Source organism: Alosa alosa, chromosome 5 (genome assembly GCF_017589495.1).
Source record: "Alosa alosa isolate M-15738 ecotype Scorff River chromosome 5, AALO_Geno_1.1, whole genome shotgun sequence".
Taxonomy (NCBI): domain Eukaryota; kingdom Metazoa; phylum Chordata; class Actinopteri; order Clupeiformes; family Clupeidae; genus Alosa; species Alosa alosa.
Window position 1 is genome coordinate 33384644 of NC_063193.1, and position 14462 is coordinate 33399105.

At 43.8% G+C, this 14462-nt stretch overlaps 2 protein-coding genes and 1 non-coding gene across 3 annotated transcripts in view; 2 read left to right on the top strand and 1 right to left on the bottom strand.

Moving 5' to 3' along the window:
* Positions 1-47: 47 nt before the first annotated feature.
* Positions 48-6280, top strand: ptgesl (prostaglandin E synthase 2-like). The gene is made up of 7 exons (XM_048242859.1): positions 48-353; positions 627-821; positions 2508-2563; positions 2663-2815; positions 3440-3640; positions 3883-4000; positions 5258-6280. Exons 1-7 carry the CDS (start codon positions 66-68, stop codon positions 5429-5431), a joined length of 1185 nt encoding a protein of 394 aa, XP_048098816.1. The 5' UTR covers positions 48-65; the 3' UTR covers positions 5432-6280.
* Positions 6281-7056: 776 nt separating this feature from the next.
* The window catches only part of LOC125295305 (outer dense fiber protein 2-like), a 40086-nt gene continuing 32680 nt past the window's right edge, over positions 7057-14462 (top strand). Inside the window, 9 exon segments of the mRNA XM_048244570.1 lie at positions 7057-7696; positions 7836-7940; positions 8051-8230; positions 8879-9066; positions 11464-11605; positions 12335-12466; positions 12739-12813; positions 13224-13295; positions 13625-13741. Of these exon segments, the coding sequence (XP_048100527.1) occupies positions 7586-7696; positions 7836-7940; positions 8051-8230; positions 8879-9066; positions 11464-11605; positions 12335-12466; positions 12739-12813; positions 13224-13295; positions 13625-13741 (1122 nt within the window). The 5' untranslated portion in view covers positions 7057-7585.
* On the bottom strand, positions 8518-8590 carry trnak-cuu. Its single transcript has one exon. It is a non-coding gene; the product is annotated as a tRNA-Lys (tRNA).

The window sequence follows — 14462 nt, forward strand, 5'->3', positions numbered from 1 at the left end:
CACTTTCCACTTTCCCTTCTTGCTCACGTGGACGTTGCATCATGGGAGTTTATGTAAAATACAAGATGGCAGCTGCCTGTGTGAGAACGCTGGGTAAGGTCGGCAGGCTGGTATTGGAGACACCAGCTTGCCGGACAGCGAACAGTTATGCCTTGGTACCGAAAATTACTCTTAATGGATCTAAAAGAGCATACGGAACCGGTACTGGAGGGTTCCGGTCTATACCCTTCTTTACGACCCATCTGCGTAGCGCGAGGGTGCTGGGATGTGCGTTCTTGCTCGGTGGTGGGCTAGGTCTGTATCAGACTGTTAAATTAACTTTCCAGCGTCACCTTGCAGAAGAAGAGGCACAAGTAAGTTCATGGAATATACCGAATTCGTTATAGGGTTTGATTATTAATGGTATTTTTCCTGGACCCCACCTTTTGGAATGCCATCTGAAACCTTACTAGCTAACTTGGGTAATGTGGTCATTGTTAGCCAATTTTCCAGTTATCTTAGTTACCCAATTTAGGTTATATCATAGTTCTAACGTACAGTTTTGCAATATGCTTTGCAGTTGCTTTTTTGCACTACACTTGATGTTTGTCTAAGGGCTGCTTTGTTGTTTTTCTGAATTTCCCTAGCCATTTAAACCCAGTGCAGAAGTGAAACTGACCCTTTACCAGTACAAAACCTGCCCCTTCTGCAGTAAAGTGCGGGCGTTCTTGGATTACCATGGGCTACCCTATGAGATTGTGGAGGTTAACCCAGTAATGCGGAAGGAGATTAAGTGGTCCACCTACAGAAAAGTCCCCATCTTGATGGTGAACGACTCGGTGGTAAGTCAGACATGACATCTGTGAAACAAGGACTTGGTCCCACAAACACCGGAAAACAAGAATTAAGTATAAAAAAAAGAAAAGAAAATGTGTAGTGTACTAAAGCAACGCTATACCATTAGAAGTTAAAGGAACAGAAAGAGATTCTAAGCCAACACACTTTTTGTCGTGTTCAGCAAATATCTTCTCACTATGCATTAGCTGCTCTGTGTGCGCAATGAAAACAAACCCAATGAGTGCAGTGCACCTACTCACACAACACTATTGCAGCCAGTTACAAGCAGATGTTGATATTTCGCACCACAAACCTATGGAGGTCTGAAGGGAGGAGTCTATTGGGAGATCTATATGACTCCGAGTTCACACATCAACCGTCTTCCTCGCATATCGTTGACCTCATCTTCAAGCCCACTGCACCACACCCTTCTCTGTTAGCCCAATAGTAACCCTCTATCGTATCGTTGACCTCATCTTCAAGCCCACTGCACCCTTCTCTGTTAGCCCAATAGTAACCCTCTATCGTCCCTCTCTATCTTGTGAAACCTGAGAGTACCTCCATCCAGACATCCCAACCTGCAAAAAGTCATTTCAGGGAGGTATTACGTACCTCCCCAAAAAAAAAAAAAAAAAAAAAAACTTTAGCCTATTTAGATACTGAAATACAGATTAATATTTTTGTTCAATGTCTAGTCAGTACACCAAATAATGAAGATAGAAATTGTGAAAATAAAATATGTACATTTTGGTAGTTTGTTTTTTTTCATGGCAATTAGCCATGTATAGGCCTGAATATAGAATAATATGCACATGAATTGGCACTAGTTAAACTCACCTCAACATGTCTTTTGCAATCATTTTACCTGCCATGGGCAATGCTAAAGTCACTGTTAGAAACAGTGCAGCGTGCAAGACTAGGCCTATCATTATTTTTTATTCTTATGAGACCAGGGTACACTTTGAAATGGGTCTTACATTTTCCTTTTTTGGGGGGCACTGACTCCATGACGCTCTTGTTCCTAGAGACACTGAACTGATAAGTTCGGGAGAAAAGAGATAAAAAGCCCGCCTACACTGAAAACTGATTGGTTGATTTAGCAAAACAGGCCAATCAGGATGCTCGCTGTCTTGGATGTGCTCAGGCACACACGCACCACCCCTCTCTCTCCCCCCTGTCACTCAGATGCACTCGCGATTTGAAGTCTTGGTCTCGCGTGCACACTCTTGATCGCTCGCTCTAGATTCCGGGAGATTTTATTTAATTTGCGGGCGTCAGGGAGCCGCTGTTAATATGCGGGAGACTCCCAGAACTTCCGGGAGATTTGGGATGTCTGCCTCATCTCCTAGCACTGCTAACAACTAGCACTGCTAACAACTAGACTGGCTTATTCTTACCACCATTCTTACCACTTACCATAACCTGTCTTCCCCGTCCTGACTTTTCCCTTGTCTTCTTTCCCTTGATTTAGCTTTGCTACAACTGTCATTCTTTTCTATACAAATAGTACTTATTGCTGCACTTAACATGTCCTAGTCGCACTGTGCCTTGATTGTTCCCTTTTTTGTAAGTCACTTTGGGTGAAAGTGTCAGCTAAGTGTAATGTACCCCATATTAATTACTTATGAAGAGCAGCCTTGTAGAGTCTGGAAGAGCAGTAGTTTCATACTTTACTGTCTTCTACCCACCAGCAACTGAACGATTCATCCGTCATTATTAGTTCTCTGAAGACCTTCTTAGTCAGCAGGTGAGAATAATGTATCTGGTGCAAACAGCTACATGTTTGTTACATAACCGATCCCATAATGGTCCCAAATTGTTTGTTTGTTTTAAACACTGTTTATAGGGAGAAAACGATTCCTCAAATCCTCGAGTGCTACCCAGAGATGACGACGAGGAACGACAGTGGAAAGGAGGTGGTGGAGTTCAACAACAAGTACTGGATCATGGTGACCGGTGGAGAGGAGGAGACACTGTACCCAGACAAGGGGGCAAGGAAGTACGGAAATCTGCTATCTTTTGTCGGCCTGCTAGTAATAATTTATGTCTTCATGAGTCAAAACTGTGAATGCACATCTGTGAGCTTACAGTGTGCAGTGAGTAGGCTAGAGGTTATAAATGTTTAAATGCATCTGCACGTCACTTTGGCTAAACATGGCTATCTGCTAAGCCAAATGAGCTGCTAGGCCAAATGATCACCTAGCAGTCATCCCAGAAAACATAAATACATCATAGAATGTAACAGCAGTCGTTTGTTTGCTCCTCGTTGCGGTTAAAGGTCTGCCAGATTGTGTGAAAAGGGAGCAACATATATGTTCAAATTACTAGGCTACTGTTTTGTCATAGACCTTTAAATTGAAGATAAAGATTATGTCAATAGAATTTTAATTCTGCCACTCCACTGTGCCTTGCTTGTTTCTAAGGTGTACAGTGTATATACTGTACACCTTCAATTGCTATTCTGTACGAAAGGTGCAATACAAAAAAATGATTGATTTGATTGATATGATCTGCAATTGTGTGTGTGTGTGTTGTATAAAAAAACAGGCATTGATGTGTAGTGACTGTAAGGTGCCACTGGCGTCAGTGTGGTCTGTCTGAGCGCCTATGCTGTGCCCCACAGAGAGGAGATGAAATGGCGCAAGTGGGCTGATGACTGGCTCGTCCACCTCATCTCCCCCAACGTCTACCGTACGCCTGGCGAGGCCTTGGCGTCCTTCGACTACATTGTGCGCGAGGGCAAGTTTGGCACCTTTGAGGGCTTCTTTGCCAAGTATGTAGGAGCTGGCGCCATGTGGCTCATCTCAAAGAGACTCAAAAATAAGTGAGTGTCATCGTGTGTGTGTGTGTGTGTGTGTGTCCCAGTAAATCATATCATGATAGATGCCATAGTCTTTTTTTTCCCTCACTGGTGTCACATTATGTTAATGTTTGATCCATTTCTACCTAGAAATGAATGGATGTATAATAATATCACTGTTGCAGTACTCCTGGATAGGCTCAGGCTGTCTGTCCGGTTTGAATGTCAGTATAACATGAGAACATCCATGACCGTCCCTTTCACAGACACAACCTGCAGAACGACGTGAGGCAGGACCTTTACAAGGCTGTGAATGACTGGGTGGCAGCCATCGGCAAACAGAGGAAGTTTATGGGAGGGGGTGAGCCCAACCTCGCAGATCTGGTAAGACGGTTGACAGCTCCTAGGAATACTGTTCAGCTCCTAGGAATAGTGTTCCACTGTCTCATTAATGTGCTTTTGTGGTTGTTGACTCGCTTGGTATCTTATAATGAAACGCTCCCAGGTAAGGCTGTCTGTGAAGCCCTATCCAGCCAAGCCTTTTCAGCATAGTTGGCTATTTCAGGAGGGGGTGACCTCCGTTTCCATTGGTATATACATGCACACTACTTGGCCAAAACAAAATCACACTTATTTGTACGCCATATTTCATTGGACCTCCTTGGATTATGTATTGTTTCCACTGTCAAACAGCACAACATTTATTTTGGTCCAGAGTTCAATTAGTCTCCAATTGATCAATCGATTAATTGTTGCAACCCTATAATTTGATAAAGTAAACAAATCGACATGAACAGAAGCCGGTTTCTTTTTGATGATGGGGGGTCCATATGGTTGGTATTATGATGGGGGTCCGTATGGGTGTTCTTATGATGGGGGTCTGTATGGGTGTTCTTATGAGGGGTGTTCTTATGAGGGGTGTCCGTATGGGTGTTCTTATGATGGGGGGGTTCTTATGACGGGGGTCCGTATGGGTGTTCGTATGATGGGGGTTCTTATGATGGGTGTTCTTCTGTCTCCGTATGGGTGTCATGGGTTATGCTGTTGGTATTATTTGGCCCTTGGTTAACTACAAATTAGGTAAAGTGGTCCACAGCTGGAAGGAGTTTGATTGGCATTCCTGTTGTATGGAGTTGTGCCTTTTCCCCCTGGTTTCACTTCAGTACTTACTGATGCCACTAGAGGGCATGTGTGTGCCACTGTGAACAGGGCCGTATACATGGATTTCTATGCAGCGTCACGAAAACATGCGTGCGCAACTAAGAGGCAGAAAGCACCATAGAACAGCATAGAGCAGTGCTCTCCATGAAAAGAATAAAATGAGTTTTTGTGCTGAAAACCACGTGACCGCCTCGGAACCAGGTTCTAGAGGACTACAGGGAAATACAGTGGCCTGTGGTGTTCCATTTTGTGTAGCCCACAGTAAGATCAGAAGCCTGCTGGCTGAGAGAACGATAACTTCTGTCTCTGGGAGACCTGAGGGAGTGTTTCACTAAAGGGTTACAGCGGCACCATGACTTCAGCAAAGCAAGGAAATGGAGCTATATAGTCAGATGCAAAATGATGTGTGGACATGACATTAATAATGCATGCCTACCGTGCATTATGCGTTATCTGCTGTGTGTTGTGTGTGTCTTGCAGGCCGTGTTCGGCGTGCTGAGAGTGATGGAGGGGCTTCAGGCGTTTGACGACATGATGGAGAACACCAAGGTCAAGCCGTGGTACCGGCGCATGGAGAAGGCCACCCAGCACAAGGAGCCTTCAGTGGCTAGCTTTGGAAGCTGCTCGCCGCCTTCAAAAAAAGATACAATTTAGACATAATGTAAGGAAAAACATGAACAATAATTTAATTGGTAAAAACTGATGCATCTAAATATGATCGGATCTGTTCATCTGTGATTGCTATGCATTATGCAATGTGTATTCCAGAGGTTCTTATGTGCCCAAAATCAGTCAGAGTTTATACATTTATCTGTGGCAAACACAACTCCAGTTCATAGCCTGGCCTTTCAAAGGGTAATCTAAGCACTTCATGTCAGCCTGCGCCTAGTGGAGAATTAGCCCTGACCAGTCTTGGCGTTCTTGAGGAATGCAAATGATTTTACTACTATTTTTTTCTCTGAGGATTGACAAGATTGCAGTTTTTGTTAGTGAAACGTAACGGTTTCTTTAGTTTCTAGAGGCAAGGTTAGGAATAGATTGATTTCATGCATTATGCAAGGAGGAAGGCTAAACGTGTATGGGTTTTCTTTAACAATCTATATTTTTGTTGGCTTTGCTTTCTTCAGTGATTCTCTTCCATTGTTTCAAAGCAAATTCCATTTAGTAACACTTACCGTCATAAGTTATTCTGTATTTTTATCCATGTCTACCTCTAATTTTGGAAGTCAGAACTCAAAATGTATAACTCAGAAGACTGGTGTCATGTGAATGATATGGCTCCTGACACAACATATCTGAAGAAAATATGACTGTTGTATTTGGTTAGGACAGGTTTTGCATTGGACAAACACGTATGAAACCTTGATTGGTAAATGGCCACTGTTGCATATGGGCTAAGAATGAGTTATTTCTATTCATTGCCCCATAACAAATTTCTGAGTAATTTATTTCTTATTGAAAATGGTTCAATAAAAATGAAAAATAAAAAAACATGAAAACACAGTGAGTATGCATTGCTTATGAAATATGTGGTATAAGTAAGTATAAGTATCTAAGTACTCTTTTGATACCGTGAGGGAAATTTGGTCTCTGCATTTATCCTAATCCGTGAATTAGTGAAACACACTCGGCACACAACACAGTGAGGTGAGGCACACACACTAATCCCGGCGCAGTGAGCTGCGTGCATCAACAGCGGCGCTCGGGGAGCAGTGAGGGGCTAGGTGCCTTGCTCAAGGGCACTTCAGCCGTGCCTACTGGTCGGGGTTCGAACCGGCAACCCTCCGGAAGTCCGAAGTGCTAACCAGTAGGCCACGGCTGCCCCAAAATGCTCCGTCATCGCCACACCATGACCACTAGTCTGTGAGAAAAACGATATAAATAAGAGCGTTTTCAAGTGCACTTCTCAGTAAAATCGCTGTGACAGAATTTCTAGATGTATCTTATGTAAAAGATCGTTTTGGTACGAGTGGACGAGGCTGTCTATTCTAACCACAGACTGTCCATAGACAGTCTGGTTCTAACAGACCTCTGTTAACATGCCAAAGATACAGACCAACAAACAACTTAGCCTTCAAAGATTGTTGATGAAGTTGCTAAAAATGTTGTGTGATTCCAGATTGTAATGCATTAATATTTTTTATAGGCAAAAAATAATCCAGGATGGCCATAATTTCTAGACGCTACCTAGATGTTCTAGATGTACTACCGTTACCAAGGCAACGTCCCGTAGCCAACGGCAACAGCTGCAGGAAGAAGTTTGAACCGACCAATAAACGCGAAGCAAGCGTGGCTTGGGACGCAACAGGAGCAATCAAATCAGTCGTTAGTAAACATTGCAGCTACAGTATGCTACGTTAGCTAAATGAATACTGTTTTTCAGATAACTGTCGGATTTTTCCGTGAATACGGATTAAGAATGTCTCGTACGTTTATTTAGTTAGTAATGTTAGCGTGAAACGAATCCAAAAAGTAATGAACAAAGCTGACGAAGTCTTCTGTAGACGACCCGTGATAACTTGGTTCGCTAACGTTGGTTAGCAATCACGGCTTCAAAGCTATCTATTACTGTCTATGCTTCAAAGGCAAGCTAATAATATAATGCAGATAGCGGAACTTATCCTAACACGGTAGCTATAACGGTAAAGCTTACGGGTGAGGTCAGTTAGATCGATGAATCTGTGCTTGATTCAGTCGATACGTAAATTTGCTGTTGAAAACGTGCTGCATTAGCACGTCGGTTAAAACAGTGATCCTTTCATGCGATACTAACGTTACAGAGTTGCCAGTATAAAAAAAAAAACAGGGATGAAGACACGTTCCCACTCGCCACCCATTCACGTCCATGTTCCCGAATCGACCGCCTTGCATGTTCACCTGAAGAGGGGTCAAAGTTGCACTGCCTCCCAGTTGGTCCAGGTGAGACATGATATTTATAAACAGACCGCTTCAGTTGTCAGCTATGTAAATCTGTGTCATTGGCGCTCATATTACAGCCTATCCGTATATCCATACAATGTCATGCACCCATTACGGTATACATGTCCATGTTTAATAGAATGAAAGGCCGGGGATTCTACGGGCCACTGCTAAGGTAAGGGCCAAGGTTCCCTGGATACCGCCCGGGAAGAGCACCGCCCCTCGGGATCAGTACAAGTGGGAGGTAGGTCTGTGTATTGTGTCTGGTCATGTTTTGCTCCCTTTCACCCTACAAGCCATGACTGGCCCTGCTGTGAATGTGGCTGTCATGCATCCCTGACTGACACCTTGCAGGGTTCTTCCCACTGTTTGGAGATCACTCCTGTTCCCCAGTCCGACGCAGGCTCCTCTCCGCTGAAGCTAGCCGACCTGTCCAGAGATGACCAAGGGGAGGAGGGGCGATGTGACAGCAGGAGCAAATATGACCGGAGGGCGGACTCGCTCATGTCAGAGGGTGATCCACTGATGAGAAAGGTCTGCATCTAAGTATAAGTATATATAGTCTTTTGATCCTGTGAGGGTAATTTGGTCTCTGCATTTATCCCAATCCGTGAATTAGTGAAACACACTCGGCACACAGTGAACACACAGTGAGGTGAAGCACACACTAATCCCGGCGCAGTGATCTGCCTGCAACAACAGCGGCACTCGGGGAGCAGTGAGGGGTTAGGTGCCTTGCTCAAGGGCACATCAGCCGTTCCTACTGGTCGGAGTTCGAACCAGTAGTCCGAAGTCCAAAGTGCTAACCAGTAGGCCACGGCTGCCCAACGTGGGGCTCGAACCCACGACCCTGAGATTAAGAGTCTCATGCTCTACCGACTGGGCTAATTGGGTGGTTTTGTAGCTGTGTGGTTTAACTTGCAATGCCAGTGTGTCAGTATGTCAGGGTAGGCACCTCTGATTTGCAGCCCATACTCTACTGGCAAACTATTGCATGAACGCTTGCTTGGAGAAAACCACAGACATTTGTGAATAGTTCTCGTCTAATGATTTAAAAACGTGCTTGTGTTCTCACATCTAAAATGTGTGTGTGTGTATGATCTGTACATGAGAGTATGAGGTACAGTACTGTTCTGGTGAAATAGTATTTTGAAGATGTAAAATGGCGTCTCTCTGTCTCAGGTGAAGCTGCAGGAGAAGAGGCATCTCTTGGAGCGCCAGTCGGAGCACCTGGACACCTGTCAGCGCCTGATCGGCGTGCAGGAGGAGCAACTGGCCGAGGCCAGTAAGGAGCTGCAGGAGTCCAGGAGGGCCAACACAGACCTGAGGCGCTCCCTGGAGCAGATGCAGGAGGACGCAGCACACAGCAGGTGGGGGAGCGAAACCATCAGACACAACCATGGCGTGTGTGTGTGTGTGTGTGTGTAGGAGGATGCAGAACACTACAGGTAGGGGAGCGAAACATGCATGACCATCAGACACAACCATGGTGTGTGTGTGTGTGTGTGTGTGTGTGTGTGTGTGTGTGTGTGTGTGTGTGTGTGTGTGTGTAGGAGGATGCAGAACACTACAGGTAGGGGAGCGAAACATGCATGACCATCAGACACAACCATGGTGTGTGCGCGTGTGTGTGTGTGTGTGTGTGTGTGCGTGCGATAAGAGGCGTATAACAGGTGGGGGAGCAAGCGAGGCATACGTGGTGAAGATACGACACAAGCATGCTCCAGACTGCAGGATTGTGATGGCAGTAGTTTTGTTCAGGTTAAGAGAGCAGATATGTATGTGTGTAGTAGGAGGATGCAGAGCACCATTTGAAGTGGAGAGAGATCTGCGGAACAGAAACCCCCATGCTGCACAATAACAGCTTATTTTAAAGATGCAGTAGGGGCTCATTACGTATGGTGATCTGACACACCCATCCTGTCAGACTTGTGTTTTACTCTGGTTCAGTGGCCTTCAACATTTGGCCAAAAGGACACTATGTTATGTTATATATGTTATGTTATATATGTTACATATTATTAATATAAATTAATCGTATATAATTTTTGCTGTGAAGGTATTTTAAATATTTAAATTCAAATGAATCATGGAATAATCAGCATTAGTGACATTAAAGTTTAAAAACTCTTTTATTATTATTTTCACTGTTCAAATAATTGCCATAATAATCTATAATATGACCTAATATGCTGAGGAAATAAATTCAAATGTGCTTCGGGAAGAAGTTTTTTTTTTTTCACATACAAGGCATTTCAGGCCACAGATATAACCTAGGGGACACAATGAAAATTAATTAACACTCCCCTCAATGTCAACACTTATTTCTTTGCATTGATGTGCGACTATAGAGTGAACTCCGGTGATATGCAAATTCCTTGCTGCAGACATTGCAGAGGACTTTATTTTCAACACTTTATTTTTTATCAACACCATCAGGCCATTTTTTAAAAGTAAATGTTCCAATCAATGATCCAGGCAACACATTTTCTTCTCTCTCCTTCATTTTACAGTCTAATTTTTACTGACTAGAACGGCTCGGGGTCAAAGGTCATAAGGAATCGATTAATCTGCACTCATTTTTTTAATCAGTTATTTTTTCTCAAATTAATTAATCGAAATTAATCAGTTATTTTGACAGCCCTACATAACATATATAACATAACATAGTGTCCTTTTGGCCAAATGTTGAAGGCCACTGAACCAGAGCAGAACACAATGAGATGTTATTATCATTGAGACAACAGGGGTATACAAGAAATTCCGATTGTAGCTTACAGCAGCCGACTATTTAGGTTAAGTTTTAACGTTTAAGGTTAACGTTGTGGACGGCCACCAAGCGTCTTCTGCCCCACGGCTGCGCGCGCATCAAGTTTTGTTGGTAAATGGGAAACCCGTCTATACGGTATATAGAGTTTGGACAACTCAAATCATGGGCGCCATGTTTAAGACCAACCTATGTTGAAATAAGCCACTTATTTTCACCATTAACAGGCCTATACATGTTCTCAACGTTTGTCAATATGTAAAAGACCCTTAGAGAAATATTCCAGTGGATATTTACCTTCCATATCTGAAATGGGCCTGTAAAAACCCATAGTAGTTAGTGACCACGTCGCCTAATCGGTCTCGATCATGGCCTAATCAGTCTCGACAAGATTGCAATATATCTGAAGAAAATATGACTGTTGTATTTGGTTAGGACAGGTTTTGCATTGGACAAACACGTATGAAACCTTGATTGGTAAATGGCCACTGTTGCATATGGGCTAAGAATGAGTTATTTCTATTCATTGCCCCATAACAAATTTCTGAGTAATTTATTTCTTATTGAAAATGGTTCAATAAAATAAAAAAAAAAAAAAAAAACATGAGTAAACATTGCAGTATATATATATATATATATATATATATATATATATATATATATATATATATGTAGTTATACTATATAACATTTGGCCAAAAGGAAACAGTAGCCAGAACGGGGGCTTATTCGTGTGATCAGTCCCATTTATTTGTGTGTGTGTGTTAATTGCAAGAATCTTGGCCTTCTGTTCTGCTATAATTATCATCTAACCAGCATGAGAGAGTGTGTGAGTGGGGTCATCCCTAATAGTGCTGTTTCACCAGGTCCGAGGGCAGAGAGGACTTTGGTCGTGGGTTGTGTTAAAGCAGCATTGTTATGAATCTAGCATGCAGGGCTAACGTTAGCTTAGCTGTGGGCTGAGTAGTGATCTGAGCTCTCTGCTTCTTCGCTGTCCCAGGGCCGAGGGTGGAGCGCAGGGAAGGGCTGGGCAGGGTGACATCGACGTCCTGCTCAGGACCCTGGTGGAGGCCGAGATCGACGGAGAGGCAGCGGCCAAGCAGGTGGCAGCTCTGCGGGATCTGGTCAGTCAGCTGAAGCAGGTGAGAGCATTTCGGCTCCTAAATCATTTGATGAAGCAGGTGAGAGCATTTCGGCTCCTAACTGTACATACACACCGCCGCCGATTTGAGCTTCCCAAATCAGTCAGCAAATCCGTCGGCGTCGCGTTTTGGGCGACTTGAGCGTCAAGCAGAAAGTTGAAAGTAAGTCAACTTTATGGTAATGAGCTGTGATGTGGTTCAGCGACCAACGACCAGCAACCAATTGGAATAGACGGCCTTTAAATAAAGTAGTAAGATAGAACATGATCGAACGTAGAATGCTACCACGTTAGAGCGGCCAAAGCGTTGAAAGCTTCCCTGTACTTTTTTGACAAGCGTCCTTGACAGGGCGACCCGAGCTCCTTTGGAAGCTCAAGTCGGCGGCGGTGTGTACGTACAGTAAATCATTTGATTGACATATTTTCTGTCATTTTTTGTATACTACTAGCTCCTTGACTTGGCTAAGATCGGTGTGCAAACAATGATCCATTTTCAAAAAAAAAAAAATACACAACCTCAACAGTTTATCTATTTTTTACTACTTTGAGCACCTTGCATTTCATGCATGTGCATGTCACTGTGATTGCAGCCTCAGTCAGTCAGTCAGTCACTCTGTGTTCAGCACTTGGTCAGCTTGGGCTTTCGTCTGTGGTGCAAAGCAAACCCACAGACGGAGACCAGTAGTCACTGTCGTTGTTTTGACTCGGTGCCCCCCCATCCCCCCCGCAGGAGAAGAAGCTGTCCAGGCCAGACGCCGCCCTGCTGGGAAAGCAGCACGAGGTGCTGGTCAAGAAGCTGGAGGCGTTCGAGAACACCAACCGCGCCCTCCGGCAACTCCTACGTGATCAGCATGGCCGAGAGGTGTTCACACAGCACAGAGTAGTAGTGTACACACACACACACACACACACACACACACACACACACACACACACACACTGTACATTAATACACAGGTACACATTGATACATATTGAGATACAGACTTTCTGCATACATGCATCAAATATATTAACAAACAATTCTGTTGTATTCATTGATAATAGTTAGTTTGGCTATGCTATGAGCATTATTTTGTTATGTAAGCCTCCAGTGTTGTTGTCATGTAAGTTTTGTTTTGTTGGGTTTGGCAGACGGACGCGATGCGGGAGATGGATGAGAGGGAGGTGCTCCTGAAGAGACTGGCTGAGTCTGAAGCTGAGAAGATGGTGAGTCCAGTACACGTGCTATCTTACAGGGAAGCTACACCAGGCGTGTGTAACTGAAGCGTTCTGTTCGCAACGCGTAAAATCCATTTTAGAAGAATGGTCTGTTTTTTTCGAACATACGTGCTGCTATCTCATCTGGTGTAGCTACTTCCATTGATTATAGTGGAAGCTAATTGTTGCAGGAGACGCAACGCGAGCGTAACATTTACTGTAAAGAAATTTAAATATGAAAATGGGTCTTCCCAAGACTCCCCACATCCCTCCAAAGAAAGATTGTCAGTGGAACATGGGAATTATCATAACAGAAATTTGTAGTTTAAGAGTACTGGTTTCCATAGTGAGTGTTTAGTGTGTATGATGCGTTGGGCTGATATTTATGTGACTGACCTTTTGACCCTTTGTTTTCATAGAGGCTGGAGGCTAAACTCAGCACCAAGATGAGAGAGGCCATTCAGAAAGCAGAAAACCTGGAAGGGGAGAAGGTACATCTCACAGCACATCTCACAGCACACAGAACATCTCACAGCACATCTCACAGCACATCTCACATCACATCTCACAGCACATGTCACATCTCACAGCACATCTCACATCACATCTCATAGAACATCTCACAGAACATCTCACATCTCACAGCACATCTCAGCCTGAACATCTCACAGCACATCTCAACCTGAACATTACTAACTGATAACGAGGCAGACATTGAGGGTTGCTTTACACTTCATACATTATTTTATTGTTTTATTTAAAATGTACATTATTCTTTTTTCATTGTCTTAATTTTCTGTTGTTTTGTGGTCTTTCCCAGGACCTTGCTAAAAGCTCCAGATACCTGTCCAAGGCTCTGGAGACGACCCACGGCCACCTGCAGAAGCAGCTACGCAAGAAGGAGGCCGAGAACAACCAGCTGGGAGCACAGATTGAGGCAAGGCCCTACCACAACCTCTAAGGCCTACTCTTACCTAACACAACCTCTAAGGCCTACTCTTACCTAACACAACCTCTAAGGCTACTCTTACCTAACACAACCTCTAAGGCCTACTCTTACCTAACACAACCTCTAAGGCCTACTCTTACCTAACACAACCTCTAAGGCCTACTCTTACCTAACACAACCTCTAAGGCTACTCTTACCTAACACAACCTCTAAGGCCTACTCTTACCTTACAAAACCTCTAAGGCTACTCTTACCTCAGACCACCTCTAAGGCTACTCTTACCTAACACAACCTCTAAGGCCTACTCTTACCTAACACAACCTCTAAGGCTACTCTTACCTAACACAACCTCTAAGGCTACTCTTACCTAACACAACCTCTAAGGCTACTCTTACCTCCCCTGCTGTTTACATCTGCACCATATGGCAACAACCCTGGAACCCAACGGCCAAAACAGTACACAAGTTAAAGACTTGATAAGTTAAAAACTACCGTTCCAACTTACTTCAGATTTTTAATCAAAGTAGAGGGGTCACCATGTCAGTCTTCCTACATGATTATTTGGATCCAGGATACTGGATCACATTAGGACCTGCATACTGCTAGATTGGGGACTACAGTTGCCTGACAGCTGTTATGCAGGGAAAACCCCAGCCATATTTGTCTTTTTTTTATCATTTCTTCCCTTTTATTTTTTTCTATGTTTCTG